We start from the raw sequence: 25510 nt of genomic DNA, 5'->3' as shown, positions 1-25510 counted from the left end.
ATTGAGATGATAACAGTTTAACAGCACTGTCATTGAAATGGTAACAGTTTAACTGCACTGTCATTGAGATTATAACAGCTTAACTGCACTGTCATTGAGATTATAACAGTTTAACTGCACTGTCATTGAAATGATAACAGTTTAACTGCACTGGCGTTGAAATGATAACAGTTTAACGGCACTGTCATTGAAATGGTAGCTGTTTAAATGCACTGTCGTTGAAATGACAACTGTTTCACTGCACTGTCATTGAAATTATAACAGTTTAATTGCTCTGTCATTGAAATGATAACAGTTTAATTGCACTGTCGTTGAAATGGTAACAGTTTCACTGCACTGTCATTGAAATTATAATTGTTAAATTGTTCTGTCATTGAAATGATAACAGTTAAACTACACTGTAATCACAATGATAATAGTTCAACTTCACTAAAATTACAATGATAACAGTTAAACTGCACTGCACTGTTGTTGTTTTATTGTTTTCGTTGTTAGCCACTATGAAAATTATTTTAATAAATTAAACAATGTAATTATTTAGGCCAACAAAATTATGCCATCGGAAAAAATAATGTTGCCAATTGTTAATGTTTTTTGAAGCAAAAGTGACTTGCAAAATGAATCACTACGTATGAAATGACAGTTTAAATCAGCCTGATTTCATTGATTCTTAACATTGTTATACTAGTATATACATTGTTATATGTTTAAGTTGACATGGTTATGGGAGCCCTGTAGGTTTCATGTTTCTCATTTCAGGTTTTCAGTTTTGGAGGAGCCAAAGAATTGGACAGTAGACGATCGATCCCGTTTGATGTGGACGAATATTGTTTCATGTTTAAAGGCGCGCAATATAGGTTCAGCCACATGACACACATGATATATAAAAAAGTATTTAAAAATATTAACCCGTATAATTTCTGTTGTTGTTTTTTTAAATAATTGCTACATTGCCACATGTTGTTTTAAAAGCGCCATCATATCGCTAATATTTGTATCTGTGCATAAACCGTATGCCTTATTTTGTTTTAATAAGTCAAATGAGCTAAACATAATAACCTATATTGTGTTAAACATAATAACCTATATTGTGTTAAACATAATAACCTATATTGTGTTAAACATAATAACCTATATTGTGTTAAACATAATAACCTATATTGTGTTAAACATAATAACCTATATTGTGCTAAACATAATAACCTATATTGTGTTAGACATAATAACCTATATTGTGTTAAACATAATAACCTATATTGTGTTAAACATAATGATGTGTTAAACATAATAACCTATATTGTGTTAAACATAATAACCTATATTGTGCTAAACATAATAACCTATATTGTGTGCCATTTAATATTTCATGTTTCAAACTTTTTGACATAATCAATTTAGCTTGTACCCATACTGGTTTATTACTTCCCAAATCGATATAAAGGTTTGATGTTTTTGTTATTTGTAATTTGGTACCTCCTCTGTTTATCTGTATATGTTATGTTCCATGATATCAACTATTATTCCCATTCGATGATGGTCTTTAATGTTCTCTCATACATATCCATGTCGTGTTGTTCATTGATACGTGTTTACCCTTCCTTCATAGACATTTAAATCATTGACGTATGTTTTTATATTAGATTCTTATGAAAGATCCTTTGGCCCAGACAGACATGAATTGAATCTATTGCAAAATGCCTACATGTAGTGTTAAAGCCAGATCAATCGAATAGAAAAGTGGTGTCAACGAACTTCAGATCAGGTATGGATCGTGCATCAGTCGAGCGTCACGCTTGTAGATAATAAAGCAATTCCCTTTAGCGTTAGATAAATCAATATCGTCAATAAAAAATAAAACATAGTTATAGTTATGATTATGCTTATCAAGCGACAATTTTAAATCCTATTTATTTCTCTTCACGCATTAAATTTGACGAAAACTAAGGGGGAGGGGGATAGTTTGAAGGCGTGAATGTAAAAAAATGAAACATATTTAAAGAGTTTCACTCTCCATTCGGAAAACCAAGCTATATCAGGAAATACTGCAAAAACTGTGTACATGTACAAAATATATCTCAAAACCAGGGGTGGAACCAGGAATTGAGTTTAGAGGGGGGGGGGGGCTGCTTAGGGTCACTACTTTTTTCATTCGCTCCTCCCTCATAACCGAAATTTAAATGGTAAAAGATGTTGGCAGTGGGGGGTTTGTGTGTACTCCCCATTGAAAGTTATCTGTAAAGAGACCCATATAAAACACCGAATGATTTCAGTCATGATGGTAGTAGCTATCGCAAATTGTCCTTTGGAACGAAACCACAAGAAACACATAAGAAAATTATTTTTATGTGTGAATATGACGCGATCAAATAAATATCGCCCGTTTCGTCGCCTAAACGTGAAACGTTTGAATATACGTGTTTAAGCTCATATTATGCGAAGGGCGTCCAACCCTCAACAAGAGCAATTTCACAGCCAATGTATGTTTATGTGTACACGGTTTTCGTAAGAATGCTCCTGAGTGATTCGTAACACGTGCCTATTTATATATACAAATGGACATTTTTTTTTTAAAAATCTATAAAATTATCTTAGATTCTTGGTATATCCTTGTTGTGCTTACTCAAATCTAGTAAGTTTTCGAACATTTTCTATTGTCCAATAAAGACTTAAAAGCTTAATATTTTGTTCAAATGGGTTAAAGAGTAAATGTTGAATGTCTTTCTTCTTTATATTGGTTATAAAAAAAAAATATGTTTCGCTCTGCGCTGGCTTTGGTTTTTATGAAAAATGAAAAATAACAATACTGAAAATACACAGCAGTTTTGATTCCCATTTGCCTAACAGTTCTAATCAGCTACAGCGAATTCACCAACGGTGCAAACGGTCGTATACGATAGTTGAAACAAAAAGGAACAGACCCGATGGGGGGCCGGTCAGTCACGCTCACGGACCCCAACGTTGCAGGCACTATCGATATAACAGTGCTTTTCAATAATTACATTACAAGGTGAATAATAACGGGGGCGATTCAAGTCAGAAACCTTTTGTTAATTAAGAAGTTGCGAGCGTATTAAATTATATAAGGCGAAATGACAAAATGTGTATGTATCCTTCTGCAAGCCTCCATAACATCTGGTATGTTAGCATATGGACAATAAGTTGTAGCACTTGCACATTGTCGGTTCTTCAGCATGTAGAATTTCAGTAGTAACTGATGTACGTGAAGCTAACGGCCTAGCGGCCTAGCGGCATGAAGTTAGCGGCCTAGCGGCGTGAAGTTAGCGGCCTAGCGTCCTAGAGGCCCAATATGGTATCTTATTTCAAAGTACGAATAAATGCCTTTCTTCTTAAACAATGATTTATTAACTGATTTTGTACACGAAATATCAATTTGAAGCGATTTTCAACATATTTTTCAAAAAAGGTAATCAGACATTTATCTATTTTGAAGCATGCAAACATGTCTGCTATTTTAAAACAATGATATATTTGCTGTTTTTATGCACAAATCATCAATCTGAAGCGATGTTTAACATTTTTCAATGAAGTCGATCAAGTGATCCAGCGGCCTAGTGGCCTAGCGGCGTAAAGTTAACGGCCTAGCGGCCTAATATGGTATCTTATTTCGAAGTACGAATACAAGCTTTTTCTTCTTAAAAAATGATATATTAACTGTTTTTATGCACAAAATATAAATTTGAAGCGATTTTCAACATTTTTTTCAAAGATGATCAAACATTTTTTTTTCCATTTAAAGCATGCAATCATGTCTGCTCTTCTAAAGCAATGATAAATTTGCTATTTATATGCACCAATCATCAGTCTGAAGTGATTTTCATCATTATTTCCAAGAAGTCGATCAAGCGATCCAGCGGTCTAGCGGCCTAATATGGTATCTTATTTCAAAGTATGAATACATGCCTTTTCTTCTTAAACAATGACATATTAACTGTTTGTATGCACAAAATATCAATTTGAAGCGATTTTCAACATTTTTTCAACGAAGTCAATCAAACATGTATCTATTTTGAAGTATGCAAACAAACCTGCTCTTCTAAAACAATGATATATTTGCTGTTTTTTATGCACAAATCATCAATCTGAAGCGATGTTTAACATTTTTTCAATGAAGTCAATCAAGCGATCCAGCGGCCTAGCGGCCTAGCGGCGTGAAGTAATTTGAAGCGATTTTCAAAAAAAAATTCAGAAGAGGTGATCAAACATTTTTCTATTTTATAGTATGCAATCATGTCTGCTCTTCTAAAACAATGATATATTTGCTGTTTTTATGCACAAATCATCAATCTGAAGCGACGTTTTACATTTTTTCAAAGAAGTCGATCAAGCGATTCAGCGGCCTAGTGGCCTAGCGGCGTGAAGTAATCGTACTTGAAATAAGATACCATATTAGGCCGCTAACTTCACGCCGCTAGGCCGCTAACTTCACGCCGCTGGGCCACTAGGCCGCTGAATCGCTTGATCGACTTCATTGAAAAATGTTAAACATCGCTTCAGATTGATGATTTATGCATAAATACAGCAAATATATCATTGTTTTAGAAGAGCAGACATGTTTGCATGCTTCAAAATAGATAAATGTTTGATAACCTTTTTTAAAAAAAATGTTGTAAATCGCTTCAAAATGATATTTTGTGCACAAAATCAGTTAATATATCATTGATTAAGAAGAAAAGGCATGTATTCGTACTTTGAAATAAGATACCATATTAGGCCGCTGGGCCGCTAGGCCGCTAACTTTACGCCGCTAGGCCGCTAACTTTACGCCGCTAGGCCGCTAACTTCACGCCGCCAGGTCGCTAGGCCGCTAACTTCACGTACATTAGTAACTGGAAAGTTAATATGCAAGAGGTGTTCAATCACATTTAGTTTAAACCCCTTTTTAAATGAAGTCCGAACATATAACGTAGATAGCCTTTGCATTATACGAGTATTTTCCAAACCGTATTTAAGTTGCCACATGCCACTATTTGTTTTAATTTTATTGTACATTTTTCCAAATGACCTTATCCCAAAGCTCAATCTACACAACCTAAGTCAATTGTATTTATTTTGTTAACATTATTTTCTTCTTATATATGTATTTTCTCTAACGGGCTTCAATTGGCAATGATCTTTACTATTCTTACAAAGTACGTCGCTTTCCACCATGAATGTTCAAAACCTATTTGAACGTTACGTTCGCCATATTAAATGTAAGCAATGGCCAACAACTTGGTAAAGCAGCTGAGACGTTGCTCAAAACAACGTCCTGGTCTCGTCCCACCACTGGCCTACAACTTGGTTGAGAAACTAACATATTTCTTGAAACGTCTTGGCCTTGTTCAACCACTGGCTAACAACTTGGTTGCATAACTGAGACGTTGCTTAAATCGTCTTAGCCTTGTCCATCCATTGGCCTACAACTTGGTTGAACAGCTAAGACGTTGCTCAAATCGTCTTGGCTTTGTCCAATCACTGGCTAACAACTTGGTTGAATAGCTGAGACGTTGCTTAAATCGTCTTGGCCTTGTCCAGCCATTGGCCTACAACATACTTGAACCGCTGAGACGTTGCTCAAATCGTCTTGGTTTTGTCCAACCACTGGCCTACAACATACTTGAACCGCTGAGACGTTGCTCAAATCGTCTTGGTTTTGTCCGACCACTGGCCTACATCTTAGTTGAACAGCTGAGACGTTGCTCAAATCGTCTTGGTTTTGTCCTACCACTGGCCTACAACTTGGTTGAACAGCTGAGACGTTGCTCAAATCGTCTTGGTTTTGTCCAACTACTGGCCTACAACTTGGTTGAACAGCTAAGACGTTGCTCAAATCGTCTTACGTTTTGTCCAACCACTGGCCTACAACATGGTTGAACAGCTGAGACGTTGCTCAAATCGTCTTACGTTTTGTCCAACCACTGGCCTACAACTTGGTTGAACAGCTGAGACGTTGCTCAAATCGTCTTGGTTTTGTCCAACCACTGGCCTACAACTTGGTTGAACAGCTGAGACGTTGCTCAAATCGTCTTACGTTTTGTCCAACCACTGGCCTACAACTTGGTTGAACAGCTGAGACGTTGCTCAAATCGTCTTACCCTTGTCCAACCATTGGCCTACAACTTGGTTGAGAAACTAACATATTTCTTGAAACGTCTTGGCCTTGTTCAACCATTGGCTAACAACTTGGTTGCATAACTGAGACGTTGCTTATATCGTCTTAGCCTTGTCCATCCATTGGCCTACAACTTGGTTGAACAGCTAAGACGTTGCTCAAATCGTCTTGGCTTTGTCCAATCACTGGCTAACAACTTGGTTGAATAGCTGAGACGTTGCTTATATCGTCTTGGCCTTGTCCAGCCATTGGCCTACAACATGCTTAAACCGCTGAGACGTTGCTCAAATCGTCTTGGTTTTGTCCAGCCATTGGCCTACAACTTGGTTGAACAGCAGCTGAGACATTGCTCAAATCGTCATGGCTTTGTCCAACCACTGACCTACAACTTGGTTGAACAGCTGAGACGTTGCTCAAATCGTCTAGGTTTTGTCCAACCACTGGCCTACAAATTGGTTGAACAGCTGAGACGTTGCACAAAACGTCTTGGCTTTGTCCAATCACTGGCAAACAACTTGGTTGAACAGCTGAGACGTTGCTTAAAACGTCTTGGCTTTGTCCAATCACTGGCTAACAACTTGGTTGAACAGCTGAGACGTTGCTCAAATCGTCTAGGTTTTGTCCAACCACTGGCCTACAAATTGGTTGAACAGCTGAGACGTTGCACAAAACGTCTTGGTTTTGTCCAATTACTGGCAAACAACTTGGTTGAACAGCTGAGACGTTGCTCAAAACGTCTTGGCTTTGTCCAATCACTGGCCTACAAATTGGTTGAACAGCTGAGACTTTGCACAAAACGTCTTGGTTTTGTCCAATCACTGGCAAACAACTTGGTTGAACAGCTGAGACGTTGCTCAAAACGTCTTGGCTTTGTCCAATCACTGGCCTACAAATTGGTTGAACAGCTGAGACGTTGCACAAAACGTCTTGGTTTTGTCCAATCACTGGCAAACAACTTGGTTGAACAGCTGAGACGTTGCTCAAAACGTCTTGGTTTTGTCCAATCACTGGCCTACAAATTGGTTGAACAGCTGAGACGTTGCACAAAACGTCTTGGTTTTGTCCAATCACTGGCAAACAACTTGGTTGAACAGCTGAGACGTTGCACAAAACGTCTTGGCTTTGTCCAATCACTGGCTAACAACTTGGTTGAACAGCTGAGACATTGCTCAAAACTTCCTGGCATTTTCCCCACATTGGCCTTTAGCTTCATTGAGCAGCTGAAACATTGCTCAAAACTTCTTGGACTTGTCCAACCACAGGCTTTCAACTGGGTTGAACAGCTGATACATTGCTAAAAATTCAATGTCTTGTCCCCACACTAGCCTACAATTGGGTTGAGGAGTTGAGACATTGCTCAAAACTCCATGGCCCTGTCCCCACACTAGCCTACAATTGGGTTGAGGAGTTGAGACATTGCTCAAAACTCCATGGCCCTGTCCCCACACTAGCCTACAATTGGGTTGAGGAGTTGAGACATTGCTCAAAACTCCATGGCCCTGTCCCCACACTAGCCTACAATTGGGTTGAGGAGTTGAGACATTGCTCAAAACTCCATGGCCCTGTCCCCACACTAGCCTACAATTGGGTTGAACAGCTGAAACATTGCTCAAAATTTCCTGTCTTATCCCCACACTGGGTATAACTGGATTGGACATCTGATACCTTGCTCAAAACTCCATGGCCCTGTCCCCACACTGGCCTACAACCAGGTTGATCAGTTGTAACATTGCTCAAAACGTCTCGGTATTGACCCGAGTCATCGAGGTCACACTGAAAACAGCAAAAAGAACTACTGGAACGACCTAGATATGTCTCCTTAATTTTGCCTGCTCAAAAGAGGTGATTGTATCACCAAGAAACAGATTAAAGGAAAGTATTGCCTGGAAATTCAGCGCGGTTGTCAAGAACAAAACGGGCTTCTACATAATCAAATACAGTAGAAATAAGACTCATACCAAGAAAGTGAACTCGTGTAGGTTCTATCATCGAGTTATTTAAGAGTTACTTCTCTTGGTTTATGATAAGCTATTATTAGTTATGACAACACGTATGCTTTAAATAGTAAACGCGATGATTACGTCACACAACGAGAAATTGCGTTATTACGTCTGCGTTCCGTTTGTGCTGACGCACATGAAAAACACTGAAGCAGCAAAACGCGGTAAATTCGTACGTTGCGTATTAAATGGAAGTGTTAAGATGTCACGTCAACAGCTAGAGGAATTGAAGCTGCGACGGGCGATGTTGGAGTCTTACCAGACAGGCAGACTTACGCCGATTTTGAAGGAAGAGCTGAAGTACCACATTCAGTCAAGAAGACTCTCAGAGGGCAAGACTGAACTTGTTCTGGGGGTAGAACGAGGACAAAATATGGAATCTCCGGTGAGAAATAGATTATATAGATATCATAATTTAGTACATAATTGAAAAGAAATACCTTTTATCGTTTGTACTATGCAAGAAAAGCGCGTAGCTGATTGTACGAAAATACGCAGCTGCGTAATGCAATTATGACAGGTCGAAGTTTTTGTCATACCAAAACCCTGAATTTGGAATAAAAACCGGGGTGGGGGGGTTGTTGGATGAAGGGGTTAATATGCCGTCCGGCATATATCTGCGCCATCCCAAATTGGCCTTAGCTACGCGCCTTCAAGAATATATTTTAAGATTATATTTTCTCAGATAAGTTTTCTATGGCAGTTATTATCCTTAGTCCTGACTCACAAAAGGAAATTAATCCGTGTATTGACAATGCCTTAATCGCAAGCAACTCTGTTGTTGTTTTCTGACTTTGACAGCAATTAAGTCCAGATGAAGTAGCAAGAAGAAACATGAGGAAAGAACAGAATAGAACAGCATCAAGGAAATTTCGTAAAAGGAAAAGGTCCGAAATCGAGGGTTTGGTTCAGGTCAGATTCGCATTTGTCTTCTTCTGTTGCAAGAAAAAATACTTACATAGATTTCAGTATTCTTCTCTCAGCAAAACATGTAACATAAAATTAAATTGGGGATGTAATGATGTATAGCTTATAAAATATATATCTACCAATCAATAGGATTACATCCAACATGTGTATAACATAAAGGGAAACCATTTGTATACTGAACCAATATCACGAAACATCATTAGATCCTTAGCTTATGATAAATCCTAGCCAACCTATTTGTTTTGGTATAATTCGTGTAATAGAAGTTTCTTAGCTTAAAATTAACCTTAGCCAACTGATTTTGTTTTGGAACCATTGGTGTTGTATATACTTTCTTTTTTCTTTTTTTTATAATAAGATAAACTACTCTCTTTTTTATTAAGTAACGTCAAGATTAAGTAAGATATTGGCTTAATGAAATATGCTTCTCAAAGCTGTTTGTAACGCTTCAGAACTTTCGAGGAATCGGACCAGCTCCTTAATATTAATTTTATAGCCCCTTTGCTAGAAATCTGTATTCAGATATATAATCAGTTAAAGTGTTTAGTTACGTACTGAGCTGGAGGCGAAGAACGCGGAGCTCAAGAAATCTGTGGAGAGGTTGCAGGCTGAGAAGGACGCCGTGTGGGACGAAGTAACTTCCGTCCTACAACACGTGACCAAAGACGCGGACTGAGGCCCAGAGCATGCAGGCGAACAGACGGGATAGTGTAATAGAAGGGAGAATGGGCCCCTCTTAAAACTACAGTGAACGTTTGGAAACTAGTTTTCTAATTAAAGAAAGCAAAACACTGGTAGTTTGAAGAGGCTTTAATGAAAGTTTTCTATACGTAAGTTGTGTATATAAATTAATACGAACAGTAAATATCCAATGCCTGGAAGTGGATACGCAGTGACACTATTTACGGTGACACTATGTGCGGTAGAGAACAATGTGTCAACATACATGTTTGGACAATGTCAACTAACACTCTTACTTCACACATGTTACAATGTTTCTTTTGACCAGAAATATAATTGTGTATCTCATGTTTTCATTCCTAACACTGTCCACATTTAGGAAGAAGTTGAACGTTGGAGTGCATGCCGTGTTCAAACAAATTTCCCTTTTAAAATTTAAAAGTAATGAAGATACAAAATGTACTTACATTTGTAGTTTGTGCATCTAGCGACAAAAGCTATTGGTTGATATCTTTACCTTTTCGCGTGATTTGGATTGTGCCCCGTGTCACTGTCTATCTGATTATCAATGGGTCGTTTGCTCAAGTATTCCGTTTGCTCATGCAGTCTTATCACATGAAGACAGCTGATTATTATATTATTTTATGACCTTTTTAAAACTGCTGTTGACAAATCGCTCCCTTCATGCATTGTGTCATTGTTTTCTTAATTGCAACGTTTTTTTTCTCCAAAATGTTTGCTTCAAATAATTGTATCATTTGCCAATAAATTTATCTTTCCATTATGCCTCATGTCATTTTTTTAGAAAAGTTATTGCCATGCTTGCCAATGTCCATTGTTTTGTTTGCCATCATTGCTAATACTCATCGTAATTACTGTCATATATAAAACAAGTACAGCTGTCTCACATATTGTTAGAAATACTGCATATCACAAGTGTATCCATTAAACTTCCTGTTCAATAACGTTTTTATATTAACAACGATAACATTCACAATGTTGGCCTGGACCAAAAAGTAAAAGTCTTCAAGATTTCAAAATAGTTCATGAATATCAATGAGGTTGGCGTGGACATCCATATTATATTTATAGAGCCATTTAGTAGTTTAACAACAAGAACAACATGTTTATCACCAAAAGGTATTATCATAATCATCCTTTAACTTCCCGAGATGTCGACCACTGCATCTACGAGTGGCAACAGCAGCAGTATCCTAACCATGAATAAATCCTGCAAGAATTATTCTTCCATTAATTAAATGTTATTATCACGAACACATATAGTAGTGTAGTTAGCATACGAAAGATTGGATAAAAAATAATACATTAAACAATGTGCACAATTTTATTGAAATATCATTTTTAATAAAATAATCAATATAGCACTGATTGCCAGCCTATGAGACCCAATATCTGGCAAAATGTACATGTCATTTTTACCTCTGCAGAACTGGGCGTAGCCATCCACATGACATTTAACCGATCCATTTTTTTTTGCAATCTAGAATAGGGTAACATCATTAATGTATAGAGAGAAACTTATGTAAGAATTTCAAAATGCTTGTTTTCGATCTATTCAGATGCATTACATAGGATAAATTCTGTACATAGTGCATTTATTTATGCTTTTCATTGTTCTGAAAACATATGTTTAAACTAATTTAAGGTAGCAAATGATTAATCAAATTTAAAAATCAATAAACAGATTAAATGAAACACCCGAAATATCAACGCTGTTGGCTAAGACAACACAGCCTTTACAGAGCTTCCACTACCATAACAGTCCCAAGTAGAGTCAACATAATGTCAATACCAAGGAAGTGAACTCGTGTAGGTATACTTTATTAAATTATTTTGGAGTTGCTGCTCTTAGATAACGATCTGCTATGTTTAGTGATGACAGCACGTATGCTTAAAATAGTAAACGCGATGATTACGTCACAAAACGAGAAATTGCGTTATTACGTCTGCGTTCCGTTTGTGCTGATGCATACAGTTTTAGTTTAGAAGTAACAAAAGCGGTAAATTCATATGTAACGTCTTCAAGGGAACGTTGAGATGTCACGTCAACTTCTAGAGGAATTGAAGCTGCAACGGGCGATGTTGGAGTCTTACCAGACAGGCAGACTTACGCCTATTTTGAAGGAAGAACTGAAGTACCACATTCAGTCAAGAAGACTCTCAGCGGGCAAGACTGAACTTGTTCTGGGGGTAGAACGAGGACAAAATATGGAATCAAAGGTTATAAATAGTATGAAAAATAGTTTGTACAATTTAAAAGAAATATTGTTTATCGTTTGAACTCGCTGCAGGAAAATACTTCTAGCCGGATTATTTTATTAATAACTTTCATGACACTTGTTATCATTAGTCCTGACTCACAAAACGAAATTAATTTGTGTCATTGACAATGCTTAAATCGCAAGCAACATTCTTTTTTTTCTTAATTTGTTCAACAGCAATTAAGTCCAGATGACGTAGCAAGAAGAAAACTGAGGAAAGAACAGAACAGAACAGCATCAAAGAAATTTCGTAAAAGGAAAAGGTCCGAAATCGAGGGTTTGGTTCAGGTCAGATTCGCATTTGTCTTATTCTAGTGGAAAGAAAAATGCTTACATAGATTCCAGTATTCTTCTCTCAGAAAAACATGTAACATAAAATTGAATTTGGATGAAATGGTGTATAGCTTAAAAATATACATCAACCAATCAAGTGGATTACATGCAAAATGTATAATACGGAAAGGGAAACCATTTTATACTTTAATATGATAATTTCTAAGTTTGTTACACACTTTAAGATTAATAAAAGAAAACTACATTGTACTAATCCTGACCAATTTCTCGAAACATCATTCGTCCCTTATCTTTGGATAAAGCTTAGCACACTAGTTTTGTTTTTATATAATTTGTGTAATATAAACATTCTTATGAGGTCTGTGACTTTAAAAGATTTTTTTCTTATGATTATTACGAAAAACAATCATTCATTTAGTAAAGTCAAGATTAAGTAAGAAATTATGCGTTATGCTTATGTTACGCATAAGATCTTTTAATGAATCTGGTCAGCTCCTTTACATTAATTTTAAAAACCCATGGCTTTGCTAGAAATGTGTATTCAAATATATAATTATTAAACTTCTTTAGTTGCGTGCTGAGCTGGAGGCGAGGAACGCGGAGCTCAAGAAATCTGTGGAGAGGCTGCAGGCTGAGAAGGACGCCATGTGGGATGAAGTCACTTGCGTCCTACAACAGGTGGCCAATGACGCGGATTGAGGCACAGAGCATGCGCGCGAATAGACGGGATAGTGTAATGGAAGGGAGAACGGGCTCTTCTTAAACCCGCATTGAACAATTGGAACCAGTGCTTCAATTAAAGAAAACATAATTACAGGCAGTATTGGAGCATATCAATGTGTCAGCGTATGAACAATGTCAACTAACACTCTTACTTTAGACATGTTACAATGTTTCTTATGAAATATAATTGTGTATCTTATGTTTTCATTCCTTAGACCGTCAACATTTAGGATAAAGTTGAACGTGGAAGTGCATGCCGTGTTCAAACAAATTTCCGTTTTAAACCATGATTTTATTGTAATGAAGTTTCAAAATCTTATATTGTGCATCAAGCGACAAAAAGCTTTTGGTTGATATCTTTACCTAACGCGTGATTAGGAGTGTACCCATTTTCACTGTTCTTTCTAATTACCAATGGGTCGTGTGTTAGTTAAACTATTATCTCAAGTATTCCTTTTGTCAATGCAGTCGTTTTACATGTTGGAAACACATAGACTCATGGCAAGAAAGTCAACTCGTGAAGGTTAAATTCCTCTGCTGATTTTGGAGTTACCCATCTTTGATTACGCTCTCTTAGCTTTTATGAGTATAGAAACGTATCTAACGGCTCTATGAAGGATTCAGGCGTTGAGATGTCACGTCAAAATCTAGTGGAATTGAAGCTGCGACACGCGATGTTGAAGCCTTGCCAGACAGACAGAATTACGCCGAATTTGAAGAAGAAACTGAACTACCGCATTCAGTCAAGAACTTTAGAAGACTCTCGGGCTGAACTTAAAAACGACTTAGTACATTTGTGTACCTGTATGTATAATTTTCATTATTTAGAAGCAATCGTTTTAAATCGGAGAGGCTAGTGGTTGAGAGAGTGACGAATTGAGATGACGTCACTAAAAGAGAGGACGGGCCTCTTCTGACTGCATTAAAAGATTGGATGCAGCACCCGTTTCAGAGATAAAAACAACAACAACAACAACAACACTTTTTAGAATCTGGTATACGATGCAAGACGAGTTTAAATCACTTAAAAACACATAGCTCCATACTTTATGGCTTCATAATCATCATCATCTTCATCATCATCCATCATCATCATCATCATCATCATCATCATCATCATCATCATAATCACTACCACAACCCCCATCAGAAGCACCATCAAGGAGTGCATTATCAAAAGTATTATCAGAATCATCCTTCTTCAACATTGTGGGTTTATTAATCAGCATCGATGAACACGGAAGATGTTTTTGTTTTTTATTTAAGTGTTTTTATTAAGAACACATATAGTAGTGTAATTAACACGAAAGACAACGAGAACATAACATACACAACAGCATTTAGATATATCAAACGATGTACAAAACAGATATAAACATACACTGGAAACTTTGAGGACATCCCAACAACTTCTGTACAACATAAACAACAAACTAGGCTTTTCTATAAGCCCTAGAATATATCCTTCTAAATAGTGAGGTATATAGCACAAAATTGTATATGAACACTAGCGTGGTAATCGTCGTCATACAGTTTGAGAGTCATAATATATAGATGAATCTTCAAAAATCTATGGCCTTTATTCTGCAATTTATTTAATTAATATAACGCTCTAATATTCATGAAATGAACTTGAAGAAGAAGGAAGTGATCATCATTTCACACACAACAACAGACTTATGGGTACAAATCTAATCCAAATAACAAACTAGTAAATGACAGAAAAATTGTCTCAAAAATATTTGACTATTTCTAATTGAACACATTATATTGGCACCGTATCCACAAACAAGTTACCAGCAACTCTGCGCACTGGCCATTCTAAACAGCATTAAACAAAGGTGAAAAAATGTACATTTGAAACAAGTGTTTGATTCAAGCGTATAAGTGAATCTTAAAATAAGTGTCATAAAAGTCATTAAAAGTCATTATGTAACAAATCTAAAAAACCACAGTTAACAAATCTGGAAAAAATAACCCTATTTCTAGTCATCTCAGCAAAAAGTCCTTAACGAAGGGTTTCACCCTTGATCCAGTCATTCAGTAAAATGATGGAGATGTGGGGTTGACACAGGCGTCCAGGCTTCCGGGAACTGTAGCCTCATCCTCACCTATGTCCGCCAACTGCACAAAGTATTCCACGGGCACACTGCTCACCGTTTCCATTCCGGTGACACAGGCGTTATGAACACTTGTGTCTTCACTGACAGCCAAGAGTTTCTTGACCATGTCTTGGTCATCCGCGAGAAAGTCAAATTCATCCACTGTAATTGTAGTGGCCCCGTTAGAACATACAGGTATGTCACTGATGTACTGTTCAAAAGGCATAAATGTCTCGTGGAAACTGCTGCTACCGTCCTTGGCCTCAGCTGTGGCGTACACCGGATCTCTGTGTGTTTGTGCGCTTGCCTGTGGCACGAGAGACACCTGGGGAAAGCATGGGAAGTTTGCAGCAGTGTATACGACATCACTTGGAGGATGAGCATCATGTGTAGAGACGGAGTCATGGGTGGCAGGCGGCTGGACATCCATGTAGACAGAAAAGGGGAAGCCGTCGGCGCTGACACGCCGGGGAATGTACGGATAGGGCGGCGGAGGTGGTCTAACGTCATTACAAGAGAACCTACGAGACATCTGTTGACCCTGATCCATGTGGTAGATCCCTGAGGATGTTGAAGGCTGGTCGCTGATGGACTGTGGTGGCTCGGTGGAATGTGAGCATTGGAGTTTCTCTGTGGGAGGTGGTTTCTCGGATGAGCATAAGGAGAAGCCAGGCGGGAGTCTGATGCCACTGTCCTTCAGCTTTGTTATAATGCTCCTTTTCTCCGTCTCGAGATCTTCAACCTTCCTTTTGAGTGAGAAGTTTCTTAACTCAAGTTCGGCTTGTTGCTAAAACAAAATGAAACCAAATTCGGCATTTTAAAAAATCACAATTATATGTATACGGAAATGGATTGGACAGGCATTATTTTTAGACGTCCCTTTGGAAAAAGTAAGTGAGAACACATATGTCACATGCAACCTTGCTGGTATTTAACCGTTCGTGTTTAACGTATGAAAGGTAACAATGCTACTCACTGTGTTGACACTCTCTTTAGCAGTTTTTTTCTTCTGGCGGCACTTGGTGGCGGCCTCGCGGTTCAGCTTCCTTCGGTGTTCCCGCTTCTCCTCCTCCTCCGCCGTCAACTGGAGAAGAAGAAAAAGAGCCCAAGTGAATTTAAAAACCAAATCCGCTATAGCTTAATATACAGTAGAAAAAGGGGCTAATGTACCTCCTTTTTTCCTTAGGGTTAAAAACAAACTCCACCACCACTACAACTGACCTCGTATTTCTCGGGCTCCTTGAAGACGGTCTTAGGCAGCTCTTTCTTGCCAGCCGCCAGACGCTTCGTCTGGATTCTCAGTTTGAGCTCCTCCTTCACGAGGGGTGTCAGCGACTGGCTCTCTATGGACGCCAGGGTCGCCTCCATCACGTTGAAATCCAAGCCAGCAAAGTTTATCGTATCGCAATAGTCAGAGGAGGTAGTAGGGCCTTGCATTCTGGGAGGTACGTCTGAAAAGGTACGTAAATACATGTATGATTAATACCATATAAAGTTTTATGTTTGTTGGCTGCTGTAAAAGATAACAAGTAGTAAAATCTTAAGTTATTCATTTATGATGCGATTGCAAAAAGATTTTTTCATGAAAATTATTTGTAAGTAAAAGTCATTTCTCTATAAGCTGAAATTGGACCCATTTCCAATTCAATCCAGACTATACTTTATCAGAAAAGTGGTGGCAAAATTCAGAACTGAAATAATTATATCATCTTTTTTATCTCCATCATTTTATTAATGTATTACTGTGATTTCCTTCCAGTTGAAAAAGAACACAGTAAACAATGATGTAAGATCCATGCATAGCTATTTTTCAATTATCAGTATATCAGTTCAAACACACTGACACAAAGATATTTAAATAATGAACGAGCAGAAGAAGAAAACATCGCCCTTGAATAAATGGCATAAATATATATATTCACGAAAAATAAAATAATGTATCAATCAATCAATCAATCAATTGCTCATTGATTCATTCTTTCATGCATATTTTTTTCACTTATAGATTAATAAATTAGTAAATAAATACATACTACAGAAGTCAGTACATCTTACATAAAAAAGATTAAATAAATACACATTTCATTTTTAATCATGATAGACACAAACTTAACTTCTCTTACCATTGAAATGACCAATCTACATTTATGAAGTCAATTCCAAAATATTGCAGGAATTCCCTATTTGCACTCTTTTCATAAACTCAAGATTTCCTTTTTTCTAACAAATCAGATATAAGTCATAGAATGATAATTGCATCAGAAAAGTTGGGGTCATCGTTACAGTTAGCGAAGACTCAGCAATGCACAATTAAATATGTCCATCAGAAAAATTATAATATTACGTTACACATCGGATCGATAGCTAGGGCGAGTTCATGTGATTGTTTCTTATTTTGAATAATCTTCCAACATGTACATTCCTTGATATCCGAATCAAAATGGCGGCTTAAGCCCTTTCGGTAAATGCACTTTTAAAATGACTACCGTCTGTATGTTGTCAAAATATTTTTAGACAAAATAGTTTCCATGTTAAACATCATATGAGAAAAGCACTGTCATCTGGTATCTGATTCTGTTTGAAAAGCGTCTGGCCTATGTTTTCTTGTTCGTGAAACTTTGTGTAATTTAACATTTATTTGGACTACGCGCACGGAAAATGATTGAAATTACTGAAAAAAATCACTTAAATTCTCTGTTTACATTGTAAACTTTAAAGTTGCAGTTGCACGTTCAAAATCTATATTTATTTGTTATATGTATTGTCGTTATATGTGTTTTATTCCTCGATACTTGCAAACATTCGGAAGTTTCCATCCGCTGCGAACGTCCTCCATGAATGAATGCTATAATCTTGATTTCAATGTTAAATAAATTGAAACGATGTTTAATATCATAAAAAAATTAACCGATTAATTTTGTATTTTGCTATTAAACGAAGACAATTCTTAAAAATGTTAACTCCTTGAATATAAATGCCAGCGCAGACAAATCAACAAACGTACGACAAACGTTTTCGCTTCAATTTCGCTGACGCACGAACTCAAGATGGCGACGGGGATTCCCCTTCAAATACATATCTGCTTGGAATGTGACTTTTTATTCGTCTATGAAGTAAATATTTAAGTAACTGTTCAAGGTTATTGATTTAATTATAGCATTACACTTGCTTTTTGCATATATAAGCGTTTGAATTATACAGAGAAGTTCGCAGTTCAGCCACAATCAAGTACCTGCGTTAAAGTGTGCAAAACTCCCATTGAAAAGTTTCCACTTTTATTTATAAGTATTTGCAATGCAGAATCCCATGATTATATGATTAAAATATCTTCTCTAAAAACTAATACAATGATGGTCATTCGAACAAATATTTGCCAATTAAAAGGTTAAGCCCTAAAATAACCGCCAATTAAGTCCTACAATAAGTGCAATAAAACATGCAAAGATTATTAATCATGTTTTGTTTTTGTTTTTTAAGACTAGTTTTATAAAACTTTAGTTTTATCAACTTGCAATCACTTTTCTATAGCTCCATGGGCCGACATATATGTACTTCCATACTTGCGCAATTCATTGATATATATTGTCAAAATACAATACTTACTTGTTCCTGCCTTTGTCTCGGGGTATTTAAATCCAATATTCATAGATATATCGATTTTATCGGCGATTGGCTCGTCTTAACCGTCCTTCCCTCTGTGAACCTATACCTCATGAATGAATAGCTCAGCAAAATTTTGTTCATGTCTGGACTTGTTTTGGCAACACGTGGGTTTTAAACAAGGGAGACAATACGTAAACATTGTGCGGTTCACCCAACCGAAAACTCAGCGAAGAAAACCGAGTGATTCCGCATGAAAAGCCTCCACGTCACAGCGAATGACACAACAACGATATTTATAAATTAACGGAAAAACCAAGGTTTGATATTTTCTGCATTATGTGTGTTTCTAGGTCAATATTTAAATACATCAAAATAGCGATGAATTTCATATGCCGAACGTGAAGAAAATTTGCATCATGTTCAATGTCAAGGGGTTGACCGATTGCATCTTGTTAATTATGGATATAGCATGTAGCTAACTAAAGAATACTTTATTTCCAGTATTTGAAAGCCGACACCCACACGGTGCAATGAGTAGGATCGGGGTCAGGACCGTATTGCATGTTCAGACATGAAATAACAGCTGAACTATTTTCAAAATGTCTGTCTATATGAGCATTGTTCATCAATACATGCTAGAGGGCGCTGCATCTCTTGAACTCACGGTCAAGCAGAGCTTTCGGATTGTTCATAGTCGTACATAGCAAAAACTAAATGCAATATAATCATAACTATGCGAAACCGTGATAATTAGTTGCAAGAACTATGCGGCAATGAATTAAAGTTTTATTTGAGCTTTTGCGATAGGAAACATTAAAGCAAACAGACATACAAATCATATACAACGAGAGTCTTGGGACGGTGATATGAACCGCATAAGGTGCGCACGTGTACAAGGTGGGCCTCAAACTTCCAACATACAGGCGCCGGCACGTCGTATTTTCAAAGAAATAGTGTATTACTTAAAGCGTATACTAAACACGTACAGTCATTGTCCCATTTGTATCTGAAATCAAGAATCCCAAAGAGTTATGTCAAGAATTCCAGGCAGTTATGTACTGCGGAATACGAGTGCATGATGTCAGCCTGGTGACCAGACATGACCCCGGGACGGGACGATTTCATCAGAATATCGAGACACACTTATTTATATAAATAGTGTGTTTTAATATTAGTTGTGGTTCTAGATTTAAACCGGGAATATGTTTCCTAACGTGTATCATTACAGGGTTTGTTTGAAATACAGATGAATAAATCCGAATCGTAATACGTAATAAATTGATAAATCTTTTAAGCGTATTCACTCTCGCCAACACATGAACATGTGACTCAAACAACAACACAAAACGCAAACATTTTTTCCCTTTTACTTAACAAGATAAATTTGTGTAAAATACAAAATATTGAAAAATACATGATCAAGGTGAAACTTCTGAAACTTGCCAAGATGAAATGGTGACAACGAACACAGCTCTTATAATAAGATATATATATATATACAAAAAGCAACTGAAATGCATCTTAATGGCTATATATCTATGTATATGTTTTACTCATTCAATATTAAGCTAAAGTAATATCTACTTGTATTGCATTGTTATGAAAAGAGAAGTACATACATGAAATCGTGGACATTTGAGATCGACCTAACAGTTCCAACAAATATAAATGTACATGGTATACCATTAAGAAAAATAGTTTTACAAAAAAGAAAGAAAAAACGTTTAAAATTGCCATACAATTGAAAACATCACTAAAACTTACAACATCAATTGTGCAAATGCATTTTTATAATAAGGCATAAAAAAGTACGATTTCTACGAAATAACTACTACAAAATAAACGCAGTCATCCTTTTATCAAGATACATTTCTGAATTAATGTTCTTAATCTGTGTACATGTATTTATCTACAATTGGGTACCAAACGTTTCATTCCTATGAAAGGCCTTTACGCCTCCGGGGACTGGGCCATCCTTCAGTTTTGGTACCTCACTCGGAACTGGCGAGAGTGCAGATACGCCGGTACGCTAAACTGTTCCTCACAAACAACGCTGCCTGCGTTGCCCTTTCCCGCAATGACAGCTTAACATCAGTGTTACAAGTCCTAAACAATGAACTGGATGGGAAAACTTGTATGCATCTCAACGTGCTAATAACGGCATTTCAGCCATGATGAGTACACTGGCTGTCATGTGGTGCGGGCAACATAAACTACCTCGTGCAAATACGTCACGTTCAAGTTCAAACAAGCACGAGATTTGGGCCTCATGGAGTCGAACTGTCTCCCGACGAAGGGGCGCCGCCGGGCATGCACTGGGGCATGTTGGTGTTGGTGTTGTTGTTGGCGTTGTCTGGCGCCATAGCAACAGGTCGACACTCGTTGTCAACGGTCATGTTCATCGGGCGACAGTTGTCGAGCTGGGGGAAATTGCTCGCGCCATTACAGCAAGGCTGTTCGGGTGGAGGACATGACGCGCCGAGAGTTGTGTCACCGGGATATGGCGGACTAATCGGCTGAACGATGGGCTGAATGGGCTCGTGTTCGGGGATGGTGGGCGTGCAGTGGTGGTGTGGGGACGGTGAGGCGCGATGAAAAGGGCACCAGGGAACGCGCACACAGCTCTTCAAGTACTCCTCGACGATGTGCTTCTCGGCCTCCAGCTGGCGGACCTGGTCAAGCAGGTTCTTGTTGTGCACTTGCAGCGATTCGAGTGACTGGAAATGTAATGGCGGCGCATTGAGTTACTTATTCGGCTTAAAATATAGCACATTTTATTCCTTCCAGAATTTTAAAGAAAATATAGAATACAGACTAACGCGATCATATCCTTTGATATTACAATGAAAATAGTTATGCTCCAGTCAATTGTAAACACGCCCCCTCCCCCCAGGTCCGGGGAACAGCGGGGACTTTGACTTTCGGTCCAGCCAACCCCGGCTAAAATCCCCGCCCTGCGAGCACGAACAGATGGTAAAAATCCCGCAAAATGCCCCCGCACCCCAGGGACCCTAGGTAAGGCCCATTCCCCGCTATATTTAAAGCGAAGACAAACCACCGCTTTCACCCGGCACTGCGGGGCCACCTGAAAGGTAAAACACGGCCAATTTCCCCGGCTAACCCCGGTATACCCCCTGACATGGGGGGGGGGGGCGTGGTTACAATTGACTGGTGCATTACCGCGATACTGTTAGGTAATTTTTATGGACAAATTCTGAACGTAAGCAGTGTCTGTGAATACCTTATGGGCGGCAGAGCTCTGTTGCCGACGTCTCTGTCTGTAATTTTGTGCCGACACTTTATTACGTTCCCGACGACGTTCCTTCTTCATAACAGTCACGTCCTGAAACCAACAATGCACATCGTTAATTAGATATTTATCAAATGTTGTTTGATTGATATACTAATGTTGTTTTGTTTCTATATGTGTTTACCAACAGGTAAAGCTAATTATTAAAGAACTAACGTAAGTTGGTTTATTTTGTACCGAATAACTCTTTTTAAGTGCAACAATCCGTCTTCGTTCAGGTAAAACACAGGTGTGCAGTGGAATTTTCAATATCATAAACAAACACGTGATATATGTAGCATATAGTGAAAGTAGTCTAAAATAGCAGACGTTCACAACGGGTTTCTTCTTATAATTTGCCATAAATAAAGATCGTTCTGTTCACGTACTCTTATCTCGACTTTAAATTATCGACACCATAATATATAATGCTTTAAAGGAAGACCCACTGTTGTTAAAATGACCGATGACAGTCTCATGGATAAACTGAATTTTAAGCAACATTAAGGCCCTCATAGATTATTTGTCTTGAATGTTTATTAATCAATGGTCAAAGCTTACTGTAAATGTCTTTCAATTTATATATAAAAATTATCAGTGTCTCACGAAATGTACCGCAACTATGAGCAACTAGCATTTAACACTTTATATATACAGGAAATTCTCACAAAATGTTTCCTTTCAAATCAAAACTGCCATCATTGGTATGCGAAAAAGAGGATCTCCTAAAAAATGACCTGTCATGATGATGTAAGAAGGAAGGACCTTTAGGACAGTAGATAAGAATGAACTGAATTCGTTCCAGATAGTGGCCGGAGCTGACATACATTTGACAATAAAAGACGGCAGAAGTGGCAAGAGACAAGATTTTTATATATTAAAGATAAAGTCAAATTCCACAACGAACGACGGGTCAGTGTAACATTTAACAATCAATGTGTCTTTGAGGCACTGGCTTTGACCATCTTGACGCGTTTAGGCACTGGCTTTGACCATCTTGACGCGTTTAGACACTGGCTTTGGAGTTCCTTTACTTGAAATTTATCAAAATGACTGCTTTAGTTCTAGTCCATTTAAACATATTCGGACGACTCTCATATAAGACCAATCCCTGAACGCTGCATAGTTGCATGCATGTAACGACGGGAAGAGGTTATGCAAGTATTAAAAATAAAGCTTCTATATATAAACCGATCTCATTCTATATTTAAAGCGTGTCTAAACGCACGTGAACAACAGATGACTGACATAATAGAAAACCTTGACAGTATTATTATAGTTTTACAAGTTCACATTCCAACAACTCGCAGTGAACAGTGCAGAGAACAGTGCACTATCGAAAGCTTTTCAAATATCGACAAATGCTCCAGTTTTACACCAGCCGAAATGTAGATAAACCTTGGGAAAATCCGATAGGGGGCGCTCGCTATACTACTGAACACCGACCAAACAGCTGATTCACAGCTGATTGAGAAACGGCGACCGAATTTCAGCCCGGTTGTGAAAGCACATTAGGTACAGAATGAATCAGTGATCACTCAATGTTTCATCATAGCCTTGATACTCGGTCGAAAACTTAAAACTAACAAAACAACTCAGAGTTTCATCGACTAATTAACCCAAATCAAGTCCTTTAATTTAATATACATTAGATACACATGTATGCCAGAGAAATTATGTCGGTCAATGTATTCTCGAGCAGTTTAATATAAGTCAATACCTGGTACGGATGAACGTTATTGTTCTCTCTGTCTCTTCTGAAGCATCTACCATCGTCCTCCGAGTCTTGACCACTGTATGAATCGTTCGTATCCGTGTTACAATCAATCACCAACGGTTTTGGAGACAGGTCATCTTTAAGTGTCTGTTTGTCATCAAACGATGTACCGGTAGCTTTCATTTCGGCGAACCTTTCGATCATTTCCTCGCCGGAACTGTGTCGGCTCCTTGGAGTGCTAAATCCCTGACTTATCACACGAACCATTTTCACTTATTATTTTTCCAAAAATAATGCGCAAAAATATTTAAAATTGAAAATTACAGCTCTGTTGGCTATCTCTGTCACTGTTTCGTGAACTGTGGGAAACGTAGTGTACTGTATCGATTCAGGTTTAGTTATGTGGGGAACTCCAACGAATCAGCTGTAGTATTTATTGGGACCACGACTATGGTGCGTGATCGCTTAGTAAGGGTTCATATGTATGCTTGTATTGGGTTAAATCGGTTTCGTGCTTGCATCAGCCTTTCCCGGGCCTGTATTATGAAGGTCGCTGGCTCGTGCAATATAGAAATTGCTCGAACTGTTGTCGGAGGACGTGTCCTTAAAGGAGTTTTGAATGAAAAATGTATACATGTCTGATGAAATATTTCATGTTAATTCTCTGGGAAAATTATAGTTATATAAAGGTCGAATGTGACCAAAATGTGTCGATGTTCATGTAAATGCGTTGTTTATTAGAGACTGGCAATGTTTTGCTCATTAAATTATTTAACTTTTCAATTTTAGAACGTTTAAACTTGATTTATTAACTGTAAAATAATGAACTTGAATAATGTTGGTAATATGATGATTATAACTGCGTTCATTTTCCCTTCATTCATTTATGTTCGTGTGGTTGTTTGTGTGTGCGTATGTGAGTGTTCGTTGTATTATATTTGTCCGTCCGTCCCTGCATTCAATAATTCATTCTGTCGAAGAATACAATAATGTGGGCCCACCGTCAAGGAAAAGAAGACTTCTGTCAAATTGAACAGTCTATGGTAAAGAACGCATAATTGCACTAAATTATTCATAGATATGGTTAAGTTCTTAAAATAGTTGCGTGTTTTATTGTTATATTATAGTATTCAACCCACAAACATGTAAATGCTTGATGCTTCGTGACCCCATATGGTTTTGGCATCGTTTGAAAGGGTTTTATGTGTCAGAAAAAATACGTAGAACAAGTACAACAAACAAGCTTTTTAAGTTATGCAAACTACGGTAATTTTATGATAACAAATATTCGGTAAATTAAATTACTTTACATATAAGTAAATTTAGCAAGCAATACCCTTCAACTACTAGCAGAGTTACATGGGATTGGGATACCCGGGGCTTCTACATTTAGCATTATATGGTTAAAGGTGCTATCAGACCTAGAATGACTCATGTGTGGGTCGGATGCCTTAACAATTAACTGAAACAAAAAAACGTGTCCATGATATCGAACATACGAAAACATAATGACAAACTAATGTTGTTTAATGAAGCGTCGTATTCGACACAGTATATATTTTAATAGCCTGTTTACACTTCAAACGATTATCAGTGTGGTTATAATCTGTAACGAATAGTTCCTTTATCACCAAGTCGGTATTGGGTAACTAGTCACACATATTTCACTATTATTTAACCTTACCACAGTTGATGTCAACATTAGTAAGTAAGACCCATTATGATGAAATCCAACAATCATTGACCCATGCCGCAACCACAACCATAGCCATTGCCT

The 25510-nt window shown here is 37.6% G+C and overlaps 5 protein-coding genes and 1 long non-coding RNA gene across 8 annotated transcripts in view; 3 read left to right on the top strand and 3 right to left on the bottom strand.

Annotated features, from left to right (window-relative positions):
- LOC128209944 (cadherin EGF LAG seven-pass G-type receptor 2-like) overlaps window positions 1-1861 on the top strand; it is a 29700-nt gene extending 27839 nt beyond the window's left edge. Inside the window, exon 21 of the mRNA XM_052914219.1 lies at window positions 760-1861. Coding sequence (XP_052770179.1) covers window positions 760-797 — 38 coding nt within the window. The 3' untranslated portion in view covers window positions 798-1861. The remainder of the gene's footprint in view (window positions 1-759) is intronic.
- On the bottom strand, window positions 1047-2793 carry LOC128209947 (uncharacterized). Its single transcript, XR_008257085.1, has 2 exons — window positions 1293-2793; window positions 1047-1203 (listed from the first exon to the last, which is right to left on the bottom strand). It is a non-coding gene; the product is annotated as an uncharacterized LOC128209947 (long non-coding RNA).
- Window positions 2794-8244: 5451 nt separating this feature from the next.
- On the top strand, window positions 8245-10504 carry LOC128209946 (cyclic AMP-dependent transcription factor ATF-3-like). The gene is made up of 3 exons (XM_052914220.1): window positions 8245-8497; window positions 8914-9024; window positions 9590-10504. Exons 1-3 carry the CDS (start codon window positions 8249-8251, stop codon window positions 9716-9718), a joined length of 489 nt encoding a protein of 162 aa, XP_052770180.1. The 5' UTR covers window positions 8245-8248; the 3' UTR covers window positions 9719-10504.
- Window positions 10505-11781: 1277 nt separating this feature from the next.
- LOC128208369 (cyclic AMP-dependent transcription factor ATF-3-like) lies at window positions 11782-13019 on the top strand. Its single transcript, XM_052911929.1, has 3 exons — window positions 11782-11964; window positions 12183-12293; window positions 12870-13019. The coding sequence occupies exons 1-3, from the start codon at window positions 11782-11784 to the stop codon at window positions 12996-12998; spliced, it is 423 nt and encodes a 140-aa protein (XP_052767889.1). The 3' UTR covers window positions 12999-13019.
- Window positions 13020-14330: 1311 nt separating this feature from the next.
- Window positions 14331-18868, bottom strand: LOC128209284 (uncharacterized). Of its 3 annotated transcripts, none has more exons than XM_052913253.1 (4): window positions 18728-18868; window positions 16346-16575; window positions 16101-16208; window positions 14331-15911 (listed from the first exon to the last, which is right to left on the bottom strand). In XM_052913253.1, the coding sequence occupies exons 1-4, from the start codon at window positions 18768-18770 to the stop codon at window positions 15063-15065; spliced, it is 1230 nt and encodes a 409-aa protein (XP_052769213.1). In that variant the 5' UTR covers window positions 18771-18868; the 3' UTR covers window positions 14331-15062. The 3 variants fall into 3 exon arrangements, with proteins under 3 accessions (XP_052769213.1, XP_052769215.1, XP_052769214.1); XM_052913255.1 differs by lacking the exon at window positions 18728-18868 and adding an exon at window positions 18357-18376; XM_052913254.1 differs by lacking the exon at window positions 18728-18868 and adding an exon at window positions 17248-18143.
- Window positions 18869-20080: 1212 nt separating this feature from the next.
- LOC128207299 (uncharacterized) lies at window positions 20081-24146 on the bottom strand. Its single transcript, XM_052910139.1, has 3 exons — window positions 23737-24146; window positions 21969-22070; window positions 20081-21444 (listed from the first exon to the last, which is right to left on the bottom strand). Exons 1-3 carry the CDS (start codon window positions 23998-24000, stop codon window positions 20995-20997), a joined length of 816 nt encoding a protein of 271 aa, XP_052766099.1. The 5' UTR covers window positions 24001-24146; the 3' UTR covers window positions 20081-20994.
- Window positions 24147-25510: the final 1364 nt, after the last annotated feature.

Source organism: Mya arenaria, chromosome 11 (genome assembly GCF_026914265.1).
Source record: "Mya arenaria isolate MELC-2E11 chromosome 11, ASM2691426v1".
Lineage (NCBI taxonomy): Eukaryota > Metazoa > Mollusca > Bivalvia > Myida > Myidae > Mya > Mya arenaria.
Note: the sequence above shows the minus strand (reverse complement) of the source record. Positions and strands in the feature narration are given on the sequence as shown.